Source organism: Siphateles boraxobius, unplaced genomic scaffold, assembly GCF_051911475.1.
Source record: "Siphateles boraxobius isolate OS27281-9 unplaced genomic scaffold, OSU_SipBor_1 33, whole genome shotgun sequence".
NCBI classification, from domain to species: Eukaryota; Metazoa; Chordata; class Actinopteri; order Cypriniformes; family Leuciscidae; genus Siphateles; species Siphateles boraxobius.
In genome coordinates this window covers 1,419,949-1,446,743 of record NW_027508953.1, presented here as the reverse complement: position 1 = coordinate 1,446,743, position 26,795 = coordinate 1,419,949, and the positions used below count along the sequence as shown (strand labels likewise).

The 26,795-nt window shown below is 48.1% G+C and overlaps 2 protein-coding genes across 2 annotated transcripts in view; one reads left to right on the top strand and one right to left on the bottom strand.

Annotated features, from left to right (window-relative positions):
• Positions 1 to 803: 803 nt before the first annotated feature.
• LOC143701536 (E3 ubiquitin-protein ligase TRIM39-like) lies at positions 804 to 17,646 on the bottom strand. The gene is made up of 8 exons (XM_077194895.1): positions 17,485 to 17,646; positions 16,719 to 16,802; positions 15,606 to 16,177; positions 15,396 to 15,491; positions 14,394 to 14,627; positions 14,164 to 14,302; positions 7,089 to 7,115; positions 804 to 6,936 (listed from the first exon to the last, which is right to left on the bottom strand). The coding sequence occupies exons 2-8, from the start codon at positions 16,789 to 16,791 to the stop codon at positions 6,389 to 6,391; spliced, it is 1,689 nt and encodes a 562-aa protein (XP_077051010.1). The 5' UTR covers positions 16,792 to 16,802; positions 17,485 to 17,646; the 3' UTR covers positions 804 to 6,388.
• The window catches only part of recql4 (RecQ helicase-like 4), a 28,975-nt gene continuing 19,771 nt past the window's right edge, over positions 17,592 to 26,795 (top strand). The window contains exons 1-3 of the mRNA XM_077194879.1: positions 17,592 to 17,849; positions 17,938 to 18,123; positions 21,341 to 21,442. The gene's annotated coding sequence lies outside the window, so the exon portion shown is untranslated. The remainder of the gene's footprint in view (positions 17,850 to 17,937; positions 18,124 to 21,340; positions 21,443 to 26,795) is intronic.

Below are 26,795 nucleotides of genomic sequence, written 5' to 3'. Positions count from 1 at the left end.
GTCTGCAGGAGCAGGACATCAGTGACACTTTCCCTTCCCCGTCTCTGTCTGACACACACACAGAACATGGACACACACTCTTTATGCTTTGGTAAGGTCCACGTCATGAATCTAATCTGTGGAGTGAGTCGAAAATGTTTGCATGGGTATAAACTGGTGCCTAATGTTTATAGTTCAGTTTATCAAGCTGAAGAATTGTTCGTTTAAGAGATGTTTGAACTTTCAAAATATGTCATGATGTTTCCAGAATTTGATGCAGTTACAGTAGATTAGCTCGATAGTTTGATTTCAGTTCAGAGGTGTAAAACTATACATTTGTTACAATCTTACTCAATTAAAAGTTTTACCAGTGTTTGTTTAGTGAAAGTACGTGAATAAAAATAAAAAGGATGAATTCAGGATGATTGGGAAACTTACATTTCCCCAATTCATCTCAATGGCAAAAAGTGTCTCAATCACCACTAAATAAATAAATGAATATCAAGCGACTTTCATTAAAGTATTAAATAAATATTCATATTTTCCACTTCTTTATAAACAGATCGATGATATATAGAATCAGAGAATTTCTCATTAAAGTAAATTTTGACATGGTAAATGCCTCTTCTCCTTTTTAAATTTTTTTTGGTTATTACCATGATCATAATATCATGGTGTTTTTTAGGTATACTTTGAAGATCCATAATGTTGTGTATGAATATGGTAATCACACAATTATATATATATTGAGGTATTACCATCTGGTTTACCACAGTATTATCACAGATCATTTGTAATTGAAATGGTAGAAACAGAAAAATGTATCATGTTATCATAGTTTGGTTTATTTTGATGTAAAACAAATGACAGACACTTTTACTTTGTCAGGTTTAGATGGGAGAAAACAATGGCATGAATAATTATGAAAAGTTGAAAATAAATTTGTTAAACAAGCTGTGATGAATCACCAGAGGCAGTCAGGTCCATTTGCAACGTATTAATTAAGAAGAGAAGTAAGCAGGAAAAGGGTCAGACACCGGCAAGATCAGCAATAGAGAATGGGCTCACACTTATCAAATCCAGGTGAGGGGTCAGGGCTGGCAGCGAGCAGAAGAGAAGTCCAGGGACGAAGCAGAGGGTCGAGAGACAGGCAGCAGACAACGGGATAATCAGATCAGCGGAGGTCAAACACAGGTAGGCAGAGATACAGGGATAAACGCTCAGAATGTTCACAGAGGAAACGAGACTTCGCACTGTATGAGAAGTGAATGGGGCTTATATGCAGGTAGATAACAGGGTGCAGGTGTGTGAGTGATCAGTGGTGGCAGGTGTGTGAGTAATCAGTCCAGGAGTGATGTGTGAGAAAGTCAATACTCGGGTGATGGTGGCCTCTGGTGGCCAGTGAGGGATGTAGTGGGTTCTGAGAGTGTGACAGAGCCCGCCCCCCTGCGAGCGACTCCTGGCGCGAGGATGTTGACGGCGTCGAGGTCTACCCCGGGGTCGAGGAGCAGGTCTGCTCGGATGATTGTGATGAAACTCAGCTATGAGAGTGGGGTCCAGAATGTTCGTGGCATTGACCCAGGAACGTTCCTCTGGACCGAATCCCTCCCAGTCGACTAGGTATTGGAGCAACCTGCCCCGGCGCCTCGAGTCCAGAAGTTGGTGTACTCGATAAGCCTCCTCGCCCTCTAACAAGATGGGTGGCGGATTCAGTTCCTGGGGTCGATTCTCTCCTCCCTCAGTGGGATCGGCAGCGGGTTTGAGGAGTGAAACATGGAAGGTGGGAGCAATACGGAAATGATTAGGCAGGGCCAGGCGGTAAGATACTGGAGTGATTTGTCGAAGAATTTTGAAAGGACCCACGTACCTGGGACTGAGTTTTTTGCAGGGGAGTTGAAGACGAAGGTCTCGAGCGGACAGCCACACCCATTGTCCTGGTTGGTACTCTGGACCGGCTCGACGGCGGCAGTCAGCCTGTCTCTTGAAGCGGCGGACTGCTCGCTGGAGGTGTGTGCGCGCTTGGTCCCACGTCTCCTCACTGCGTCGTAACCAGTCGTCTACGGCGGGGACGTTTGCGGGTTCCCCAGACCAAGGGTATAGACCAAGGTGGTTGGAAACCCAGGATGCACTGGAAAGGAGTCAAGCCCGTGGAGTGCTTTTGTAAGGAGTTCTGGGCGTATTCCGCCCAGATTAAGTAACGACTCCAATCCTCTTGGTGATGATGACAGTAGGTCCGGAGGAACCTGATGATATCTTGATTGAGACGTTCTACCTGGCCGTTGGCTTGGGGATGGTATCCGGACGTGAGGCTCACGTTGACTTGAAGGGCCTTGAAGAAGGCCGACCAGACTCGGGAGGTGAACTGAGGTCCTCTGTCGGAGATAATATCCTCAGGTAGACCGTACAACCTGAATACCCAGTTGCAGAGATGCTCTGCCGTTTGTAGTGCAGTGGGAAGCTTGGTTAAGGGAATGAGGCGGCAGGCTTTGGAGAATCGGTCCACCACGGTGAGGATGGTAGTATGGCCGTTGGAGGCGGGTAAGTCCGTAATGAAGTCAATTGCTATGTGGGACCAGGGACGTTGAGGTATGGGCAGGGGATTGAGTAAACCGGCGGGTAACAGGCGAGATGATTTCTGGGTGTTGCAGACCTGGCATCGTTGGATAAACCTGGTGGTGTCTTGGATTAAGGTTTGCCACCATTAGCGGTTCTGGAGGAGTTGAATGGTGGCTGTAACCCCTGGATGACCGGAACTAGGAAGAGCGTGAACATGCTCCAGGACCTGGTTACGAAGTGTCTCGGGGACAAAGATTCTGTGAGGCGGACAGGCTATGGGAACTTCCGTTTGAGCATTGGCCTGCTCCAGCTCGGTCTCAAGATCCCACTGGATGGGACCAACGACGAGGTCGGGACCCAGGATAGTTTCAGGAGCTTGGGTGGATGGTTCTGGATCGTACAGTCGCGACAGGGCATCGGCCTTAGTGTTCTTGGACCCTGGACGGTAGGTGACCGTGAATTGAAAACGGGTGAAGAATAGGGACCAGCGGGCTTGTCGGGGGTTTAACCTTTTGGCGGTGCGGAGGTATTCTAGGTTCTTATGATCGGTGAGTACGGTGAAGGGAGTAGCGGCTCCTTCTAGCCAGTGTCGCCATTCCTTGAAGGCGGCCCTCATGGCCAGAAGTTCACGATCTCCTACATCATAGTTTCTCTCAGCGGCGTTGAGTTTTCTTGAGTAGAAGGCACAGGGGTATAGTTTGGGTGGAGACCCCTGCCGTTGGGACAATACTGCGCCCAGGCCAGTATTCGACGCATCCACCTCCACCACGAAGGGTAGGTCGGGGTTGGGATGGTGCAAGATTGGAGCAGACGTGAAGAGTTGTTTCAACTGATTTAAGGCACGAGTGGCTGACTCATTCCAGGGAAGACGTGATGTAGTTTTCTTGATCAGAGATGTCAAAGGGTTTGCCACAATGCTGAAGTTACGGATGAAGCGGCGGTAGAAGTTGCCAAACCCGAGGAAGCGTTGTAGCTCCTTAAGAGTGCTGGGTCGTGGCCACTCAAGAACAGCTCGAACTTTGCCCTCATCCATGGCAACACCCTGAGGGCTGATGATGTATCCTAAGAACGTGGTGGAGGTCTGATGGAACTCACACTTCTCGATCTTGGCATAAAGCTGGTGTTGAATGAGGCGTTCTAGGACCGCTCGGACGTGTTGGATGTGTTCCTTCAGGGTGTTGGAATAAATCAAGATGTCGTCAATGTAGACGATGACTGTACGATGGAGCATGTCTCGAAAGACGTCGTTGATGAAAGATTGGAACACGGCAGGACTGTTAGACAGCCCGAACGGCATAACCTGATATTCGTAGTGCCCTGTGCACGTGGAAAAGGCTGTTTTCCACTCGTCCCCCTCGCGAATGCGGATGAGATTGTACGCACAGCGCAAGTCGAGTTTGGTGTAGAACTTGGCCGTGCGGAGTAGTTCCAGGGCTGCTGGTACCAGAGGGAGCGGATAGTGGAATTTGATGGTCTGATCATTGAGAGCCCGATAATCAATACAAGGTCGCAGACCGCCGTCTTTTTTTTTTTGACAAAGAAGAAGCCAGCTGATGCTGGAGATGTTGAGGTTCGGATGAAGCCCTTTGCGAGGTCTTCCTCGATATATTTTCTCATGGCCTCAGTCTCAGGTTGGGAAAGAGGGAAGATACGGCCTTTGGGAGGCGTGGAGCCTGGAACCAGATCGATGGCACAGTCGCTGTTGCGGTGCGGGGGAAGTTTGGAGGCCTTCACTTTACTGAAGGCTACGGCTAGGTCGTGGTATTCGGTTGGAAGGTGAACTGAGTCAGTCCCCTCCTGGGGAACAGTGATGTTTCGAACGGGTAGAGGAGTCACAGAGGCGAGACAGGTGGAGCAGCAGGATTTACTCCAGTGGATGATTTGACCGGTTCCCCACCGAATGTGTGGATCGTGCTTGCGGAGCCAGGGTAGACCCAGAATGACTGGTGTGTAAGAAGTTTGAAGAACGAAGAACTGAATGGTTTCAGTGTGAAGAGCTCCTGTCCGCATGTGGATGTGCTGGGTGATATGGGTTACTCGACCTGAGCCTAGTGGTCTTCCATCGATGGCCTCGACTGTGAGACAAGAGTAACAACGGGTTAGAGCAATGTTGTTTCGTTGAACAAAGTCTTGTGACATAAAGTTCCCGGCAGCGCCGGAGTCAATCAAGGCATGGGTGATAATTTGACGATCATTCACTGTGAGTACAAGAGACACAGATATGCAAGAGTCAGGGTTAGGGGTTTCAGCAGGGAAACTCACCGGTCGTAGATTTTTCAGTGGAGGACGTATGGGACAGTTGATGCGGAAATGACCCGCCTCGCCACAATACAAACACAGGTTTTGACACCTCCGTCGTTCCTTTTCTTCCAGAGTTAAGTGAGAGGTGTTTATCTGCATGGGTTCAACGTGGTCAGCGGATGCGTGGGTAGAGAATCTAGGAGGAACCACAGGGCGTGAGGTCAATACAGGACGATGATTCATACGGCGAGATCGGATGAGGTTGTCGATTTGGATAGCCAGATGAATAAACTGATCCAGTTCTCTCCCCTCATCACGGCAGGCTAATTCAGCTTGTAACTCATGACTCAATCGCCTTCGGAACATCACCTTTAATGAATCGTTGGTCCAATCCGTCTGCGCGGCGAGGGTTCTGAAAGTGAGCGCATATTCGGCGGCCGTGAAACGACCCTGGGTGAGTTCAAGAAGTCGGTCGCCTGCTCCTTTGCCCTCTTTAGAATGCTCAAAAACCTCTCGAAACTGTTGAAGGAATGTCTCGAAGGTGGGAAAAGCTGTACCATCCGCTCGCCATACTGCCGTAATCCAGTCCAATGCTCTTCCGGTTAATAGAGAACAAACAAAGGCGATCTTACTGGTTTCGGTGGAATAGAGCATGGGTTGCTGGGCAATGATGAGTGTGCATTGCAGGATAAAGCCTTTGCATCTCCCTGGGTCTCCATCAAACTTCTCGGGAAGTGCGAGGCGAGGGTGCGCGCTCATAGAGGACTGGCCTTCAGCGGCACGGGGAGCTGGTTGTGGTATTTGCTGTGGAGAAGGGTTGGGAGCGGGGTTTTGCATGGTTTGAATGGCTTTCACCAATTCCTCAGTTACTGATGTGAGACGGTTGAGTTGGTGGTGATGAGTGGCGAGTTGATCCGCTTGGGCAGCGAACGCTGCGGTGAGTGCAGACATCGTTGCTGAACCTTGTTGTGGCGAAGTCTTCTGTGATGAATCACCAGAGGCAGTCAGGTCCATTTGCAACGTATTTATTAAGAAGAGAAGTAAGCAGGAAAAGGGTCAGACACCGGCAAGATCAGCAATAGAGAATGGGCTCACACTTATCAAATCCAGGCGAGGGGTCAGGGCTGGCAGCGAGCAGAAGAGAAGTCCAGGGACGAAGCAGAGGGTCGAGAGACAGGCAGCAGACAACGGGATAATCAGATCAGCGGAGGTCAAACACAGGTAGGCAGAGATACAGGGATAAACGCTCAGAATGTTCACAGAGGAAACAAGACTTCGCACTGTATGAGAAGTGAATGGGGCTTATATGCAGGTAGATAACAGGGTGCAGGTGTGTGAGTGATCAGTGGTGGCAGGTGTGTGAGTAATCAGTCCAGGAGTGATGTGTGAGAAAGTCAATACTCGGGTGATGGTGGCCTCTGGTGGCCAGTGAGGGATGTAGTGGGTTCTGAGAGTGTGACACAAGCATTATCATTTTACATTATAATTTGCAATTATAGCAAGAAATTATAGATTTTTACAATGAAAAATAAATGATGAAAAAATAGCAAAACAAGATTTACAATTATAAAAATAATATTCATTGTGTATTTCAAAATTAGGGGCTGTAATTTCATCGATTGTGTTTGACAGGTGTGATGATCATTGGAGTTGAGTTTTTACCTCCATAGTTTAAGGATGGGCTAAAATATGGATAGAGTTTCCCAGTGAAAGACTGATCAGTGAAAGAGTAGATATGAGAGCTGGACTCCACATCATAAAAGGAGACCAGACCCTCCTCATAATCCACAAACACACCGACCCGCTGCGGCTTCACTCTCACACACAGAGAGACAGAAGGACCAGCACAAGCTCTATATTCATTCTCATTCATCAGAACCACAGTCCAGTATCCATTACTGGGAGTCAGTGTGATATCTCCCTTCCTGTCAATGGATTCTCTGGCTACTCCTAAATCCCATTTAATCTTTCCCTTCACCTGCACCTCAAAATAAAATCTCCCTGAGGAGAATCCCTCCTTTCCCAGGACATTTACACATGGATCAAATCTCTCTGGATTGTCTGGGAGTTTCTGTCTAATGTCTCCATGTCTCACTTGTTTTCCATCATCAGACAGGATGAGATTAGGATGAGCTGTATCAGGATCCAGAGTCACATCCACTGAGAAAACAGAGAATATGAATCACAACTTAATACAGACTTTTAGTGAATATGTTTGTAATATTGAATCAGTTGTTAATCATACTGTAGGTCAGTGATGAAGCTGTGAGTATGTGAATGTTATCTAGTGTAGTGCAGAAAGCACACTGTACCTGCATACTGCTGTATCCTCTTCACAACTGTAGAGACACATGACAATAGCACATCAGCAGATCTTTGACATTTTTATGTGTGCAATTATAAAACTTAAAGATTTAAGAATATATTTAAAGAATTGTGTACAAGATCATGTTTTATCTGATCAATGTCTCTCTGCAGATATTCAGAGAATCCCTGAACTCCTATTGGGTTTGAGCTCTAAATATTCCTCCTTTTTAGAACATCTTTGGGAATGTTATGTGAAACATTTTATGATATTTTTATTTCAGATATTTTTATACCCAATGTCATTCATCTCACTTTTGGAGTGGATTAATGTTGTGGTTGTTCAGCAAAGACAAGTTGACAACACTAAAAACAAATCTTTAAGAAAATTAAAATAAAATCCCAGCACTGCAAAGCTGTTTGAATCTATCGATTTGATTTTCTTCTGCTAAACTGATTTTATCTGACACATAATCACAACATTTAGATGAAACCGCTGAAAAAATAACAGAAAATGGCAGAAAATGAATGTTCCCTTTCGTCCTGGGAACTCCGACGTGTCGTCGGGGGAGTTCCCTGACGAATTTGGATCACGCTAGGGAGACCAATTGCCTTCGAGTAAATTAAAACGAGCCAATGAAAATTGGCATGCAAGATTTGCATTCCGCGACCCGCCTACCAGCGCGGGTATAAAAAGCGGAAGTAAACATTGCACAATGCTTTTAGCTTCGGAGCCGACCGATTGTGTCCTCTCTGAGTGAGTGAGCTTTAAGATTGTATTTTTCTTACGGCTACGAGTCTGCTGTTTCGGGAGGGGATCTCTCTGTTTTGGTGAGATGGCGTTTCAGCGACCGCGCGGTTTCCTGTCTGCCGGCTGCGTCTATATGCTGTTGATTCAAAAGCTGTTTTCACAGCTGGTAAACGGTTGAGTGCGCACAGCGGGCTTGCAGTTTCCCCGCTGTGTTGCCGCGTTGGGTCCCTGTGTGCTTCAGCACGATAGAGAGAGTACTTTCTTCCTGAAAGAGCAACACGAGTGAAGATCGCGTCCTTTTCAGGATGACGTTTCACTCGTGTGTTTCTGGATGCGATCGTTTCCTGTCCTTATTTGACGGCCACGTTCATTGTTTCACATGCCTAATCAGTGTGTGAGACTACGTTCGTGGGTGGTTCATGTTCTCTCAGGAGTGCATGACCACGTCGGCACGTTGTTCGTCTCCCCTTTCTCGTAAAGGCTTGAGCCGCTCAGCGTGCCGTGTGCCGTCGAGCGCCGGCTGACAGCGCGGGTTGTCACGGCAACCCAGCGCGCGTCATTCGGCGCTCAAGATGCGCGGTCAAGATCAAGACTCGCGTGCCTCTATGAGGTGAGTCCCTTTGCTTATTTCCCGATCCAGTTTCTCTTCTGGTGCACCAGAGGAGGGCTACTTTGGTGAATAACATTGGTGATCTGAGGGTTTCAGTGAGCACGAACCACTCACTCCTCTAGCGCATCGCAAACATGTTGAGACTGTGTTCGTGGGTGGTTTATGCTTTCTTATGAGAGCATGACCACGTCGGCACGTTGTTCGCCCTGCCTGAAGGCTTGAGCGCCCAGCGTGCCGTGTGTCATCGAAGCGATGGCCACGTTCACTATCTTGCATGCCTGGTTGACGGCCACAATCACGGTTTCACATGCCTAATCAGTGTGTTGAGACTGCGTTCGTGGGTGGTTCATGTTCTCTCAGGAGTGCATGACCACGTCGGCACGTTGTTCGTCTCCCCTTTCCCGTAAAGGTTGAGCCGCTCAGCGTGCCGTGTGCCGTTGAGGCTTTCGGATGAGAATCTGGTCCTTCTCATGAGGGACCAAGCATTTCATTCGGGGCCCCAGGGAGGACAGATGTCGATCGCTACATCGGAGAGAGGGCTGTTATACTCTGAAATGATGCTGAGTTCCTACTATAATGGTGTGTTCTCATGCTGAAGATTCAGACTTAACAGCCACACTTTCCTGGGCTGTTCTAAAGTGCCTGGATGTGTGTGAAGAATTTTGGCAGCATGCAAGCATTTTTGGGGCCAATATGGCAAGCCAAACATGCCTAAATCTGCAGAAGTTTTTCCTCTCTCACTACCACTGCACGTGCGTAGTTCTAACTCGGGGTTGAGCTGTGCTTAGTGACTGACCGTGATTAGTCACAGCGCTGGCCCTCGGTTAGACGATGTCCACACTGGTGGTCCAGAAGCGCCTCAAAACCAGCCCGCTCAGAGTTTGTTTCCCCCAGCGCAGGGAAGCAACCCTGAGATGAGCGACCCAGAGTGTGTGCAATCTGCTCTCTGGGAGTGCGTGTCATCACCACTCCTTCCCCCGGGGGAGGGCCGGGTGGAGAATTTTTCTTTTCTGTTCCGCCGCTGTATCAGTGGTACCCAAAGTTTGAGCAGTCCACTTCCTCTGAGTCGTTCACGGGCCCCAGCGCTCAGATGGCAGTGAGGGCTACGGCCTTGTCACTCTCGTCTCTCGCTGGGTGAGGGGAAACCAGGACTCGATGCCCCCGGGCCTCGTCCCTCGTTCACCTCACGGTCGAGACTGGCAGTATAATAAGACCAGTTTCCTCCGTCCGAGAGGGTCAGAATGGCAGTGCGTGCCGCCCCCGAGCTGCACCACTCCCGTTCCCCTCTCCCCAGCTTGCAGATAGCAGTGACGCAGCCTCGGCTGCGTCGCTCCGGTCTGCAGCTGGGCCCGGAGGCGCAGAGACCAGCATACGAGGAGTCAGGGCCTCGTTCCTCGTCTCTCCCCCTCCCCTCGCCACCGGGCAGTCCGCAGCAGAACGCCCACGAGCCTTCTCTGCCGTCTGCCCCTCGGTGGAAGCAGGTTGGTGTCAGGCGCACCCAGACCCCCGCTCTCGGTCGCTACAACGCCACCAGACCCGGGTCCCTGTCTTCCACCTCTCTGCCCCGCCGCGGGTACGCCGGTGGTTCGGGTGGGTTCATTGCGACGCTATCTGGAAGCCTGGCTAGAGCGCTTCCGGGTCTGTCCCGATGGCTCATCCACACCGTCCGGTTCGGCTATGCAATTTAGTTTGCACGCCGGCCTCCCAGGTTCAGGGGCGTCCACTTCACCCGTGTGCGGTCGGTGGACGCCCCTGTCTTGAGGAAAGAGATCGATGTCCTGCTGGCGAAGGACGTGATCGAGCCGGTCCCTCCTGCCGAGATGAGGTCTGGGTTTCACAGCCCTTACTTCATTGTACCCAAGAAAGGCGGTGGGTTACGGCCAATCCTGGACCTGCGTATTTTGAATCGGGCCCTGCACAAACTCCCGTTCAAAATGCTTACGCAGAAGCGCATTTTCGAATGCATCCGTCCCCAGGATTGGTTTGCAGTGATCGACCTGAAGAATGCGTACTTTCACGTCTCGATTCTCCCTCGACACAGACCTTTTCTTCGGTTTGCTTTCGACGGTCGAGCGTATCAGTACAAGGTCCTTCCCTTCGGGCTGGCCCTGTCACCCCGCGTCTTCACGAAAGTCGCGGAGGCGGCCATTGTTCCCATGAGTGAACAAGGCGTTCGCATCCTCAACTACCTCGACGACTGGCTCATTTTAGCTCACTCGCGAGATGTATTGTGCGATCACAGGGACATGGTGCTTCGGCACCTCAGCCGGTTGGGGCTTCAGGTCAACTGGGACAAGAGCAAACTTTGCCCTGTGCAGAGGATCTCTTATCTCGGTATGGAGCTGGACTCGGTCGCCCGGACTGCGCACCTCACAGAGGAACGCGTCCAGTCAGTGCTCACCTGCCTCAGGTCTTTTCGAGGCAGGACAGCGGTTCCACTGAAACAATTTCAGAGGCTCCTGGGGTATATGGCAGCCGCAGTAACGCCGCTCGGCCTGTTACATATGAGACCGCTTCAGCGCTGGCTTCATGATCGAGTCCCGAGGTGGGCGTGGCACAGCGGCACGTTCCGGGTCAAAGTGACCCCGCACTGCCGCCAAACCTTCTCCCCGTGGTCGGATCCTGTGTTTCTACGGGCCGGAGTGCCCTTAGTCCAGGTTTCCAGGCATGCTGTGGTTTTCACAGATACCTCTGCCACCGGGTGGGGGGCCACGTACAACGGGCATGCAGTTTCAGGTCTGTGGACGGGGCCTCAACTGCATTGGCATATCAACTGCCTAGAGTTGCAAGCAGTACGCTTAGCCTTGCGTCGCCTCAGAGGGGTTCTCAGACACAAGCACGTACTGGTCCGTACGGACAGCACTGCGACCGTTGCGTACATCAACCATCAAGGTGGTCTACGCTCCCGTCGTTTGTTGCGACTTGCCTCCCACCTCCTCCTATGGAGTCAGAAGCATCTGAGGTCGCTTCGTGCCATTCACATTCCAGGGGAGCTCAACCGTGTGGCAGACGAGCTCTCACGGCTGCCTCCCCTGCCAGGAGAGTGGCGACTCCATCCCCAGTCGGTCCAGCTGATTTGGAGTGTCTTCGGAGTCGCACAGGTAGACCTGTTTGCCTCTCCGGACACGACCCATTGCCAGTGGTTTTACTCCCTGTCCGAGGGGACCCTCGGCACGGACGCCCTGGCTCACAGCTGGCCCCGGGACCTGCGCAAGTATGCGTTTCCCCCAGTGAGCCTTCTTGCACAGACTCTGTGCAAGGTCTGGGAGGACGAGGAGCAGGTCCTTCTTGTGGCGCCATATTGGCCCACCAGGACTTGGTTCACCGAACTCATTCTCCTCGCGACAGCCCCTCCCTGGCCGATTCCTTTGAGGAAGGACCTTCTTCCTCAGAGACGGGGCACTCTATGGCACCTGCGTCCAGACCTCTGGAAACTCCATGTCTGGTCCCTGGATGGGACGCGGAGGTTCTAGGTGGTCTACCACAGGCAGTGGTAGACACCATCACTTCCGCTAGAGCTACGTGGCGCCTCTATTCGTTGAAGTGGAACCTGTTCGTCGATTGGTGTTCCTCCCGTCAGGAGGACCCCCGGACTTGCCCGATCGGTGTCGTGCTTTCCTTCCTGCAGGATGGGTTGGAGCGGAGGCTGTCCCCCTCCACCCTCAAAGTGTATGTCGCCGCAGTAGCTGCGCATCACGATGCAGTGGAAGGTAAGTCCCTAGGGAAGCACGACCTGGTCATCAGATTCCTTAAGGGTGCCAGGAGGTTAAATCCACCTCGTGTTTCGCACTCTGTACCCTCTTGGGACCTTGCTCTAGTACTTAGAGCTCTTCAAAGTCCTCCCTTTGAGCCTTTGCTGACGGTGAGATAATATCCTGTCCATTAAGACAGCGCTCCTGTTGGTATTGGCCTCTTTCAAGAGGGTCGGGGATCTGCAGGCTTTTTCGGTCGACCAATCGTGCCTAGAGTTTGGGCCGGGCCTTTCTCACGTTGTGTGAGACCCCGGCTTGGATATGTGCCCAAGGTTCCTACCCCTCCCTTCATGGACCAGGTAGTGAACCTGCAAGCGCTGCCCCAGGAGGAGGCAGACCCAGCCCTGGCTTTTCTCTGTCCCGTCCGTGCCCTGCGGGTTTATATTGACAGAACGCAAAGCTTCAGAACCTCAGATCAGCTCTTTGTCTGTTACGGAGGCCAGCAGAAGGGGAAGGCCGTCTCCAAGCAGAGGTTAGCCCACTGGTTAGTGGATGCTATCATCCGAGCATATGAGTCTCTGGGTGAGCCTTGTCCTCCCAGGTTGCGCGCTCACTCCACTAGAGGTGTTGCCGCTTCCTGGGCTTTGGCTCAAGGCGCCTCGCTGACAGACATCTGTAGAGCTGCGGGCTGGGCGACACCTAACACGTTCGCTAGGTTCTATAGCCTTCATGTGGAACCTGTTTCCTCCCGAGTTCTGGCTACGGCCAGTGGGTCGAGGGAATAGGTTGTGTCGGCTTGCTGCGCCACTCCGCCTCAAACAGCGGATACGTGCGTTCTTTGCTCCGTATGGCGCCCTACGTTGGTGAGCCTCGTGAGTTCCTCCTTCACCCCTCCGGTGCTGGGCGTGGCGGACCGCCCGGCACCAAGTCTGCTACCTCTAGTAAGGAGCTGCTAGTAGACTGGGTGCTCCAGTGGTTTCTATTTGTGACCCATGAGGCCACGTGCAGTTCAGCCGTGTCTTCCCCTTGACGGACTCGTTCGTCGTCCCTGTTGAGTACGCTCCCACTTCACTTGGATTGGGACTACCTCAGGGACTGCCATATGTTTCACTATTCCTTCGGGCTAGTACATATGTGTATTCCTGGCCTTCCTCAGTCAGGCTGGGGCTTCCGCAGCGTTCCCTCCTCTCTTGAGGGAACGCTTTCCCAGTGTTATCCAATATCCAATGTGCGGGTCTCGCGGAACAGCAGTGTGTTTCCCGTGCTAGCTCCCGCAACTTATTTCAAGAAACTGCTGCAGGGTAGCTTTCCCGGGCGCTGGAAGGGGCCAGCACCATGGCGTTTTATTAGGGATCCCAATTCGTCAGGGAACTCCCCCGACGACACGTCGGAGTTCCCAGGACGAAAGGGAACGTCTCGGTTACGTATGTAACCCTCGTTCCCTCAGTACAGGGAACGGAGACGTGTCGCCCCTCCGCCATGTTGCTGTACCTTCGCGGAGGACTGGACACCGTTCGGCTCCTCAGCGAAAAGCATTGTGCAATGTTTACTTCCGCCTTTTATACCCGCGCTGGTAGGCGGGTCGCGGAATGCAAATCTTGCATGCCAATTTTCATTGGCTCGTTTTAATTCACTCGAAGGCAATTGGTCTCCCTAGCGTGATCCCAATTCGTCAGGGAACTCCCCCGACGACACGTCTCCGTTCCCTGTACTCAGGGAACGAGGGTTACATACGTAACCGAGACGTTTCTTTCTATTGTTTCTCATCTAAAAGTGTTCACAGATGTACTAAAGCCTCAAGGTTCTGGTTACAGTGATGAAGCTTCTAGTACAAGATGCATTTACTGCATGTTTTCTGAAATTAGAGATGAATATGACCTGCTCTCTTCAAGAAGAACTGTGATGATAATGAGACACAAACACATGATCACATACTTCTCTTATTTCACCTTGATCAGACTCGTTCTTCATTACTGACAATAAAGATGATAAATATATGTCTCTGTATGGTGTATTTGATATTGCTGTACCAGTTTGTGTGAGTTTCTCCTGTAGAGAGTCCTGCAGTTTAGTCAGAGCTCTCCTCATAGTCTCCAGACTCTCATCAGTCTTCACACTGATCTCAGACCAGTTCCTGGTGTTTCTAGAGCTGCACAGAGATGAGTAAATCTACAGCAGGAGAGAGGAGAAATCCTTCAGCATGGGGAGTGTTATGGTGTCATATACTGCATTATCATTGATCAGAGAGATGTTGACTGACCTGTAGGAGGTGGAGGTGATCTTCAGTGTGTGAGAGCTGTTCCAGCTCAGTGTTTCTCATCTTTAGCTCAGTGATCTCCTGCTCCAGCTCTTCAATGAGCTCTTCCTCCTGTTTCTCTGCTGCTTTCTGCTGCTCCTCCATCATCTCCAGCAGTTCAGTCTGACATCTCTCAATGGAGCGGATGAGATCAGTGAAGAGCTCCACACGGGCTGCTTTCTCCTTCTCTGTGTTTCTCTGATCAACCAGGACAATCAACACATTATTAGTGGTGTTTGTTAAGAGAAGAATCACTGTTATTATTTCTCATACTTCAGTGTTTTTAGGCGCTTTTCAAAACCCCTCATTCTGCACCGTTTGCACTGAATGATTCCTGAAATCATGTGTCTTGTTGAGGAGAGATGTGTTGTTACTTCACTAAGTGATCAGGGAATCACAGACGTGTCGATATTCAGACCAGCAGAGCGACCGTGAGTGTGAAATTGCTGTTATACAACAATTCAATATACAATAATAGATATTTAAATTTACTACTTCTCCTGCCCATTCAGCCTTAAAGGTTAATAGTAAACTAACTTGGCTTGCTGTCCTTGGAGAAGGCTCGAACTCGAGGTTTGCTTGAGCTCTGAGTTAAAAAAAAACTATGGTGAAATAAAAGACATAAGAGGATAGAGATAATTTACTGGAGGAGAAGAGTAGGGGAGGAGGAGGAAGAGGAGGAGAAGGAGCAGGAGAAGGAGGAGGAGGAGAAGGGAAGGAGGAGGAGGAGAAGGGAAGGAGGAGGAGGAGAAGGGAAGGAGGAGGAGGAGAAGGAGGAGGAGGAGAAGGAGGAGGAGGAGAAGGGAAGGAGGAGGAGGAGAAGGAGCTGCCTGAAAAATTTGTCAATAAGATGACGTGGTGTCTGCTGCTTATATAATATGCTCATAATGATGATTGACAGGACTGAATGTTTAGGCTCCTCCCAAACCTACTTTTTGTAGTCAAATTTAACAAATTTAAACTCACTTTTCTGACTTCTGCTGAGTGTTTGACATCTTGAATCTTCTTGATTCTGTCCTGGATCTTCTGCTGTGTGTCTTTCTGTGTTTTCATCAGTTGAGTCTATAGACAGAGAACAACACACAATATGTTTTCATAACTGATTAATTTATATAAAAGAACATGTGATTCCTCATGATAATAGCCCTTTAAAATCAGTTTGTCAGTAACTTCTACCTTCTTCTGTTCACTCTCCTCTTCTAAAGAAACAGTGTTGTGGTTCTTGTGATCTCCGTCAGTGCAGGACACACACACGATAGTCTGATCATCTCTACAGAACAGCTCCAGAGGTCTCTCATGTTTCTGACATATATAGTCCTCCAGATTACTCACAGGATTGATCAGTTTGTGTTTCTTTAAACCTGCCACTCTCAGATGAGGCTCCAGGTGAGTTTCACAGTAAGAGCTCTGACACACCAGACACGACTTCAGGGCTTTCAGCTTTCTTTCCTCACAGACGTCACACAGAACTTCAGTTTTTTTCAGAACTTCGGGTTTTTTCTCAGGACTTTTCTTTTTATAGTGATCTACAATCTCTCGGAGTGTGGTATTAATCTTGAGATCAGGTCTGGGCTTGAATGTTTCTTTACAATATGGACAGTTGCAGGTCTGGCAGTTTTTCCAGCACTTATTCAGACAGGTCTTGCAGAAGTTGTGTCCACATGGAGTGCTGACTGGATCATTGAACACGTCCAGACATATAGAGCACTGAAGCTCCTCAGTCAGTGGACCGCTGGAGGAAGACATCCCTGGAGAGAGAAATGATGAAGATAAATCACCTAGTCTAAAGTTTGGACACACATTTGACCTTCTGATCTAATGGGTTTTGCTTGAAGGACTAAAATAGTAATCATTTTTATTATTATTATTAACCTATTATAAATGGATGAGTGAAGGAAAAGACTCAACCCTCCATTTAATACTGTTTATGAAGAGTCTCATGATGCACCTCATGAAGTTGGTTGAATGTAAAGAATGTCTAGAGATAAAGAGTGGCGTCTTTGAAGAAACTCAAATATATGTGAGATCATGTGCAGTCAGCTGGTCATTACTGCAAAATGAACCCAGACAAGCTGATCAGACCCTAATGTGAAGCTCATTACACGAACACTTACTGTACCAAACGTGAAGGAGTAATATTGATTTTAAATATTGATTTTAAATGGTTTTATTATCTGCTACTGTATCTGAACTGTACATATTAAATAGTATATGAGAAGACTGTAAGTCATTCATGCACTAATTCATTCTTCTTCTGTTTTTTTGTTAATATTATTTGTATTTACTCACATGGAGGTGTATCCTCAATACTCCATCTCCTGTTTTTTCTTGCTTTTGTTGATGTTGGTGAAGATTCTGCCATTGTTCTTTCCTCTTCGTTTTCAAGAATAGAAATGTTATTGAATGATCAAAGAACTAATAAGAAACATCTAATGTGTATTTGTCACTGAGGTTTAAATGAAATCTTACCTCGAGTCTGATTTAGTTTTACTTATTCATAATAATATTATTTCAAGTCAAATTTATAATTTATATCAAATTGGTTAAAATGAAGAAAGAAACTAATAAACTTACAGAACAATCTGAACTTTGACCTGCGGTTTAGATTAAAAGTACAAAGTATAAGTGATATATATTTCTACAAAACTATATATATATATATATATACATTCACATTCATACACATTCATATACATCTCTCTACCAAATACATTATATAGTCAAGTGTAGTTTTGATCTAGTTTATTATAAATGTTTGGCAGGTTTGTGTTCAGTGAATCTGCAGCTCATTTACTTCCTGTTTCTTTAGTCGTTATGTTTTGTGACAAAATGACAGAAACACCAAACTTTGCTTTACAACACATCAAAATGACACACTTTTAATACACATCTGATCCCATTTCAGTGCAGTAAACAACTAAAGTAGTTGAGTATTTGACATGCTTAAACCTGATTCTGTTCAACTTATTCCAGTTGTTTGACATAAACCTATAAACCAGATCACTTCCATTAGAAACCTGTTCAGCACAATCTCTCTTATATTTCTATCTCTTACCTGTGAGGATCAGATGTGTCCACAACACTCTTTGAACGGATCAATAAATATTCTGTTGTTTAAAGAGGTTGATAGTTTCAGGCGTCCATTTTGTTGTTGATAAAGTTAGTTTCACTTTCTCTGAATCTCTCTCTGAACTAGTGATATCAGAGCTCCTCCTGTATTCACACGTTTACCTTTGACCCTGTATTCGGTGTGTTTGGTTCATGTGTGTCTGTTTGTATTGGGACTGATGTTTCTATCAGGTCATGAAGAAGAGATATCAGTAGACTTACAAAAGCTTGATTGTTTGGCAATATTGGTTAAGAGTTTCCAGGACAAATGCTGCTCAACTTAGACAGTCATCAGTGGAGAAAGTACGGCACGTCAGTAAAAGCTTTTATTTCATTGCTAAAATTCTGTAAGTTGTATGTCAGTGAATGCCAGTGTTTTTGCTGGTCTCGTCTCTCACAGATCTTGGTTCAGGGTGGCGTTACGTACAGAGACGAGTCCTGGCATAAAGAATGTTTCTTGTGTTCGGGTTGTAAAGTCCAGCTGGCCGGACAGCCTTTCACAACGCAGGGTGAAGATCCGTTCTGTGTGAAGTGCTTCAGTAACCTGTACGCCCAAAAGTGTGCGGCTGCGACAAACCCATCACAGGTCAGTGTGTGTTAATGTGTCCTTATAACAAGAGCGCTCTTCATTAACAGTTCCTTCAGCTGATAACAGAAACAAGAGACCGTTGTCACATAAACAGGGTTGTGTGTTTGAGGCTGTTGAGTGTGTTTGAATAAAGTTCTGCTTGAGCATCGGGACTCAAGAGTCTCATCTACCGGGTCATGCACTAATATTATATCTAACTCAAATATCAATATCAAATATCTAACTGTTTATATTGTTTAAATTGTAACTGTTTTAACCGGTGAGCGCGCTAAATATAAAAACATCTCAGCATCGTTTCTTTTTGGATATAAAATTGACCATATTCATACAATAAGATTTGCTGTACTCATAATAACTTGCAACATATGATATTAAAAACACTTTTCAAGAATATTGACGCGATTGCAAATGTGATAATGATTTTATACAACAGTTCAGTAAACAAAGAGTGAATATTGTGATGTGACAAATTAGACGTAATATTGTAAATATTCTCTGTTTTTGCTCTATTTCTCCAATGACAATAGTTCCAAACAAGCCACAGAAAGAGTTATGCGTATATAAATCCGGGGTTTTGTGATTCAGTGACCCAGTTTCTAGTTCCAGAATGTATCTGCCGTTTTGAACGAATCAGTTGAATGAATGCTTCTATGACTCGAACATTAAGACGGTGATTTGGCGCCACCTATTGGCGGTTTTAATTTAATAATTAAAAAATATATAATGTATTATTTTTAGCATCTAATTTTTTCTATATTAATATGATTATATTTATATCATTAATCTCATAACATTATTCATGGTGTTGTAATTGCAGTGTAAATGCATGGTTAGAAAAAAAAAATGGTTAGAACATAGTTAGTAAAAAATGGCCCTGGAAATCGATTTAAAGGGTTAGTTCACCCAAAAATGAAAATTAAGTCATTAATTACTCACCCCCATGCTGTACCAACCCCGTAAGACCTTCGTTCATCTTCGGAACACAAATGAAGATATTTTTGATTAAATCTGAGAGGTGGATCACTGCTACATAGGCTGCCTGAGGGAATGAAACTTGACGGCCCAGAAAGTCATTAAAGAACATGTTTAAATATTCCATGTGCCTACAGTGGCTCAACTATAAGTTTATCAAGCGACGAGAATACTTTTTTCCCGAAAAAAAAAACATAAATAACGACTTTATTCGACTATTCCTTTTCTTCCTTGTGGGCCTGAGACGAGAGTTCAAGAGATTTCCACGACGCATGCGCGAGAACTGAGAAGAGAACGTTCTTCTTCTAATACTTCTTGTTCAGTTCTCGCGCATGCGTCGTGGAAATCTCTTGAACTCTCGTCTCAGGCCCACAAGGAATGAAAAGGAATAGTCGAATAAAGTCGTTATTATGTTTTTTTTTTCGGGAAAAAAGTAGTCTCGTCGCTTGATAAACTTATAGTTGATCCACTGTAGGCACATGGAATATTTAAACATGTTCTTTAATGACTTTCTGGGCCGTCAAGTTTCATTCCCTCTGGCAGCCTATGTAGCAGTGATCCACCTCTCAGATTTAATCAAAAATATCTTCATTTGTGTTCCGAAGATGAACGAAGGTCTTACGGGGTTGATACAGCATGGGGGTGAGTAAATAATGACTTAATTTTCATTTTTGGGTGAACTAACCCTTTAAGGGGTCAAATATTGGCTCTTAATGGGAAAGTTAATGTATGCCGGTGATATTCCTTTAAAAATATAAGCAAAGTTAAACATATGACATTTACTATAAAACCAATATAATTAATGTATCACACTTGTGAATTTACCTCCAAATGTTTTATCTTCAACATTTTTTCATATAATTGTTATTAGAATAATAATAATTTCAAATTTTGATAATCATAAATACATGCTATAATAAATTATATGAATATTATTAATATTACGATATAAATGTATAAGGAAGGTTATAATTTCTGAGGAAAAAATAAATAAGGTTGAGGCCAATATAAACTTGTTTTCTGTTTGGTATTGTAACTTGACTTCGACTCGACTTGACTTGGTTGTGTGTACTGCGACTTAGACTTACTTGTGACTTGAACATGTGTGACTTACTCCCACTTCTGATAGATAGATAGATAGATAGATAGATAGATAGATAGATAGATAGATAGATAGATAGAAAATATATACTCGCAGTTACTCATATCTGAACTAGACTGATGTCATCAGTTCCATGTAATATCTCAGCAGGTCCATGACTATACACAGCTGTTAGTGATATATATATATATATATATCCATCAAAAGTCTTCACGGTGTCTCCTCCCTGACACACACACACACACACACACACACACACACACACACACACACACACACACACACACACACACACACACACACACACACTATAACACATATAAATACACCCGCATACACTGGAGAATTGACATGTTCTCCGCTTACCGCCGGAGACAGAGTCTGTCTGCAGGAGCAGGACTTCAGTGACACTTTCCCTTCCCCGTCTCTGTCTGACACACACACAGAACATGGACACACACTCTTTATGCTTTGGTAAGGTCCACGTCATGAATCTAATCTATGGAGTGAGTTGAAAATGTTTGCATGGGTATAAACTGGTGCCTAATGTTTATAGTTCAGTTTATCAAGCTGAAGAATTGTTCGTTTAAGAGATGTTTGAACTTTCAAAATATGTCATGATGTTTCCAGAATTTGCTCGATTTTAGCTCGATGGTTTGATTTCAGTTCAGAGGTGTAAAACTATACATTTGTTACAATCAAACTCAATTAAAAGTTTTACCAGTGTTTGTTTAGTGAAAGTAAGTGAATAAAAATAAATAGGATGAATTCAGGATGATTGGGAAACTTACATTTCCCCAATTCATCTCAATGGCAAAAAGTGTCTCAATCACCACTAAATAAATAAATGAATATCAGGCGACTTTCATTAAAGTATTAAATAAATATTTATATTTTTCACTTCTTTATAAACAGATCGATGATATATAGAATCAGAGAATTTCTCATTAAAGTAAATTTGATGCTCAACCTTTTCAATCAGTTTTCTACTGTGTGGGATGGTTTGGTAATGGTACTATGGTACTGACATTTTTTTTCATCATCTAAGGAATTTCCCCTGCTTTGACTATGTTTACATGCAAAACTTTAATTTCTGATTAATTGATTAATCCAAATTGTCTGTGTGTCTTCCGCCTGCAGGTAAGTGTGCAAAGTGCACAGGAGGCATTTATGGTGCTGATCAGGCCTGCCAAGCCATGGGACACGTGTTTCACGACAGCTGCTTCTCCTGCTGTGTCTGCGGTGAGACTCGCAGCTCGTGTGACACTTCAGATGCATAGAAATATTACACAGGGAAGATGACATGAGTATACAGACACAAGAACATATCAATTCAAAGTACTTTTTAATGTCATATAGTGTACACAGAGCCCCTAAACAGAGTCACTAAAGGGACATGGTAATGATAAATAAAGAGAATTGAGTAAACAAAATATTTTTAAGAGAAAATGCAAATGTTTCTCATGGGAATGCAATACTTTTACGAGAAAGCAAAACATTTATGGGTGAACGAGAGAATGCGGAGTTTCCCAGGGACAACAATACTTTTACAAATCAGTTTTGTAAATACTAGAACCTCCTTGTGTAAGAAACACGGGGGGAACAGAATCCGACGGCAAACAATCCAGCTGTCAGAATCAGTTCCCCCGCACATATGATGAGAGATGTTGATGGAGTCACTCAACACAACCGATGCTGATTCTATACTGGGTGTGAATGGAGCTTAACCAGATTCAGTTTAAAGATTTAAATTTAGCTGTTTTTGCCTGTTTATCATGATAGGACAGTAAGTAGAGCGGAAGCGAAGTGGGATAGAGAAAGAAAGATTGAGAGACGGGATCAGGAAAAGGTCACGAGCTGAGCCTTGAACTCTGGTCTCCCAAACAATGTCTTTAAATGTCAGTGCGCCACCCAGGCTATTAGCACCTGCTAGCCTGAGTCAGTTTTGTAAATATTAGAATCTCATTGTGTAAGAAACACAAGTTAAGTCAACTTATCACTTTTTACAGTGTGGGAGAGAAAGAGAGAGAGAGAGAGATAGAGAGAGATAGAGAGAGGAGGGGGGACGGCATCAGGAAAAGGCCACGAGCGGGGATTCAAACTCAGGTCACCTGAAGCGCAGCGGCATTGTGTATCAGTGCACCAGCATCAGAATTTCAGCGCCAGCTAGCCAGAGAGAACACAACATTACGAGAGAGAACAAAATATTACAGGGGAACACAATACTTATACGTGAGAATGCAAAGTTTCTCGGGCACACGCAACAATACTTTTACGAAAGAACGTAAAGTTTCTCAGGGGAAAGCAATACATTTATGAGAGAGCATAAAGTTTCTCAGGGGAACGCAATACTTTTATGAGAGAGTGTAAAGTTTCTTAGGGGAACGCAATACTTTTATGAGAGAGTGTAAAGTTTCTCAAGGGAACGCAATACTTTTATGAGAGAGTGTAAAGTTTCTCAGGGGAACGCAATACTTTTATGAGAGAGCGTAAAGTTTCTCAGGGGAAAGCAATACTTTTATGAGAGAGTTTAAAGTTCCCTTTCGTTGTCACTCCGAGTTACGTCGGATGACGACGAATGGGGTTTCGCTTAGAAAGCCTATCAACTTCGAGTATTACAAAACGAGCCAATGGTAAAGAAATGCCATGGGTCTGCAGAATTTGCATGGCGTAACTCCGCCCCACCTCGTGGGTATAAAAGGAGGACGCCGGCAACAGGCAGATATGTTTTCGCTTCGGAGCCAATTGTAATTCTTCACTCCTTAAGCTATCTCTGATTGTCAGCTTCTTACGAGACGAGCAACTCTCCAGTGTTGGTGTGACGGCGATCTCCCGGCGAGTGCACACTTCCTGCTTATCTGAGCGTGGTTTGCCAGCGAGTGTGTTCTCCGCGGGCGCTTCAGCACTGAGTTTCTCTCACAAAAAGAGCTTGCACGCGGCACGTCTTTTTAAAGATGCCTCGCCCGTGCACTTCTGGTTGCGGTCGACTGGTGTCTGACTCTGATGGGCACGAGCGCTGCTTGGTGTGTTTGGGCTTTGATCACGCTAAAGCAGCGCTCGTGGATGAGTCATGTTCTTTCTGTGGGAACATGACCATCGCAACACTTAGATCGAGACTCAAGGATCTCGCAAGAGTGAGAGTCCCCTCATCCACACCCCGATCTAGCGCCTCCTCGAGAGGCTCTACTTCGGCTGGTGGCCAGGGTGATCTGAGGGTGACTGTGTGGAACAAAGCGCCGACTATGTGTCCGTGCCCCGCAGCACCTTCTCCAGTGTTGCAACCCGCAAGCGTTCAGGGGATCATCGCGGGACCGTCCTTTGAGGTCCCGTGGGTGTCCTTTGGCGCTCCAGAGGAAGATGCGATGTCGATCGCAGCATCACTAGGCGGGTCTGATTCGTCTGGAAGTGACGACTCGTCACAGCTGCCACCCTCTGGTGTGAATACGGCTGTGGCTCAGTCCGATCCAGAGATGACGGCCATGCTTTCCCGGGCGGCCGCGAGCATTGGTTTGGAGTGGAACCCTCCACCCTGTCCTGAGCGCTCGCGGCTGGACGATTGGTTTTTGGGTGCAGCTGCGGCTTCCCGTCCTCAGCCTGCCCCAATACCTTTCTTCCCGGACGTGCATGATGAAATCTCGAAGTCCTGGAAGACTCCCATGTCTTCCCGCGACCGCTCGTTGATTTCATCCGCCTTTCCTCCCCTCGATGGGGCAGCCGCCCGTGGGTACACTGGGCTCCCCCCGGTTGAGCGCTCTGTTGCGATGCAGTTGTGTCCTCAGAGTGCCTCTTCTCGCGGCGAGCCTAAGCACCCATCCAAGGCCTGTAGGTTCTCGTCTACCCTAGTGGCGAAGTCCTACAGAGCGGCGGGACAGGCGGCTGCCTCTTTGCATGCCATGGCCACTCTGCAGGTCTATCAGGCGCAGATGCTAAGGGACATGCACGAGGGTAGGACGGACACAGGGCTCTTCGATGAGCTGCGCGCCGCCACCGACCTCGCCCTCCGGGCGACGAAGGTGACCGCACGCTCCCTGGGTCTGGTGATGTCCACAGCTGTGGTCCAGGAGAGACACTTGTGGCTGAACCTGGCTGACATGCGGGACGCTGAGCGCTCTCGCCTGCTCGACTCCCCCATGTCCCAGGCCGGCCTATTCGGCGGTGCGGTGGAGGACTTCGCCCAACAGTTCTCCACCGCCCAGAAACAGACTGAGGCCATTAGGCACATTCTGCCCCGACGGCCCGCTGCTGCCTCCACCCAGCCGACCGGGCAGATCCCTCAGTCTGTTCGCCGCCGAGGGCGCCCTCCTGCGGCTCCCGCCCCTCCCGCCCGGCCCAAGCAGCAGCCTCCACCCAGGCCCGGTCGCGGAGGAAGCCGTAAGAAGGCGCCCCAGCCCTCTCTAGCCCCGCCCCCCGCTAAACGCCGGGCCAAGCGGCGCTCCTGAGACGGGCTGCTCAGGGATGTTGAAAATTACTTCTCAGGAGATGGTAGCCAGACCACTCCTTCCCCCGGTGGAGGGCCGGGGGAGAATCTTTTGTTCTCCACTCCCCGCTGCTCACCCACGGGTGGGCAGCACCCTAATGTGGTTAAAGAAAGAAGTAACATTCCCATCCCTGAGCACACAGAGTTCTCGGACGACACGGTGCGCCGCCTCCGAGCCGTGCACCCATCGTCCCCCTCTGTCCCAGAGCCGGTTGGCAGTGCGCGCCGTCCCCGGACCGTGCCGCTCCCTTCCGCCTCTGTCGCCAGCCCCCTGGCAGAGCAGACCCCCGTGGAACGTTCTTCCTTCCCTGGTCTCCTCTGTCAGGGCGCGGTTAATGACTGTGCCCCCACACCGGGCCGCTATGCCGTCCACGTCCGGGCCAGTCATTCCGCCCTGCTGCACCATCGGTGGGAAGTCTGTGGTCCGTATGACCCCGCTGGTACAGTTTTTGGGAGCCTGGCTAGAGCTCCCCCTCCTGTCCCGCTGGGTCGCACAGACGATCAGGCTCGGCTACGCGATTCAGTTCGCGCGGTCTCCTCCCCGCTTCAGGGGAGTACGCTCCACTTTGGTCGGTGGCAACGCCCCTATCATGAGAACAGAGATCGCCACCCTGCTGGCGAAGGGTGCGATCGAGACCGTCCCTCCGGCCGAGATGAGGACCGGCTTCTACAGCCCGTACTTCATTGTCCCCAAGAAAACCGGTGGGTTACGGCCAATCCTGGACCTGCGTGTGCTGAACCGTTCCCTTCACAGGCTGCCGTTCAAGATGCTCACTACCAAACACATTCTCGGATGTGTGCGGCCCCAGGATTGGTGTGCAGCAATCGACCTGAAGGACGCCTACTTTCATGTCTCCATTCTCCCTCGACACAGACCGTTCCTTCGGTTTGCCTTCGAGGGGCAGGCATACCAGTACGCGGTTCTCCCTTTCGGGCTAGCCCTGTCTCCTCGCGTCTTCACGAAGGTCGTCGAGGCAGCCCTTGTTCCCCTTCGGGAACACGGGGTTCGCATCCTGAACTACATCGATGACTGGCTGATCCTAGCTCACTCTCGAGACCAGGTATGCGAACACAGGGACCTAGTGCTCCGGCACCTAGCTCGTCTGGGCCTTCGGGTCAACTGGGAAAAGAGCAAACTTTGCCCCGTGCAGAGGATCTCTTTTCTCGGTATGGACATCGACTCGGTCGCCATGTCCGCGCAGCTTACGAGCGAGCGCGCGCAGTCACTGCTGACTTGCCTGAGACAGTTCGAGGGCAAGAGTACGGTTCCACTGAAACTCTTTCAGAGGCTCCTGGGGCATATGGCATCTGCAGCCGTGGCAACACCGCTCGGATTGCTTCATATGAGACCCTCCGCGCCTATGTAGACAGGACGCAGTGTTTCAGGACCTCAGTCCAGCTCTTTGTCTGTTATGGTGGGAAGCTGAAGGGAAAGGCTCTCTCCAAGCAAAGGTTGTCTCACTGGATAGTGGACGCCATTGCCTTGGCATACCAGCAGCAAGGTCGACCGTGCCCCCTTGGTGTGACTGCCCACTCCACCCGGAGTGTGGCATCCTCTTGGGCTCTAGCGCATGGCGCCTCGCTAACAGACATCTGCAGAGCTGCAGGCTGGGCGACACCTAACACATTCGCCAGATTCTACAATCTCCGAGTGGAGCCAGTGTCCTCTCATGTACTCGCTTCAACCAGCTAGTACTGGACCCGCTCAGGTGTCTTCGCTTGCTCGCCATTCCACTCCACGGACTGGATACGTGCGATATTCTCCTCAGGTGAGCTTCCCCAAAAAGCCCTGAGTTCCTCCAGCACTCCTGACGTTGGCGCCAGTGTCTATTGCCTGTGCGTCGGCTAGGTGCCTCCCGTGTGCATGGTCCCTCCCCTGAGCGACCCCCACATGTGTATTTCCACTGTAAGCCTCCCGAGCATGTGTCTTTCCCTTGGCAAGCCACCTTGCCACCCCTGGGGTTGAAATATTCGACCTGCGGCTGGACACCCAAGTGTTCTCCATGTCTCCTTCAGGTCACATGTGTATTCTCTAAGTCCCCCCCCTCTGGGTTGGCAGTAATTGCATATTTTCCCTGAACTTGGGATATGCTCCCCAGTGTACCTTGGTATTCCTGT

Bases quoted from the DNA above. Each gene is read 5' to 3' on its own strand.
- LOC143701536 (XM_077194895.1), bottom strand. From the start codon at position 16,791: ATGGCAGAATCTTCACCAACATCAACAAAAGCAAGAAAAAACAGGAGA. The intron at 16,178-16,718 runs GTGAGTAAATAC...TTCTCTCTCCAG, and splicing joins TATTGAGGATACACCTCCAT to GGATGTCTTCCTCCAGCGGT. The intron at 14,303-14,393 runs GTCAGTCAACAT...CTCCTGCTGTAG, and splicing joins ATCACCTCCACCTCCTACAG to ATTTACTCATCTCTGTGCAG.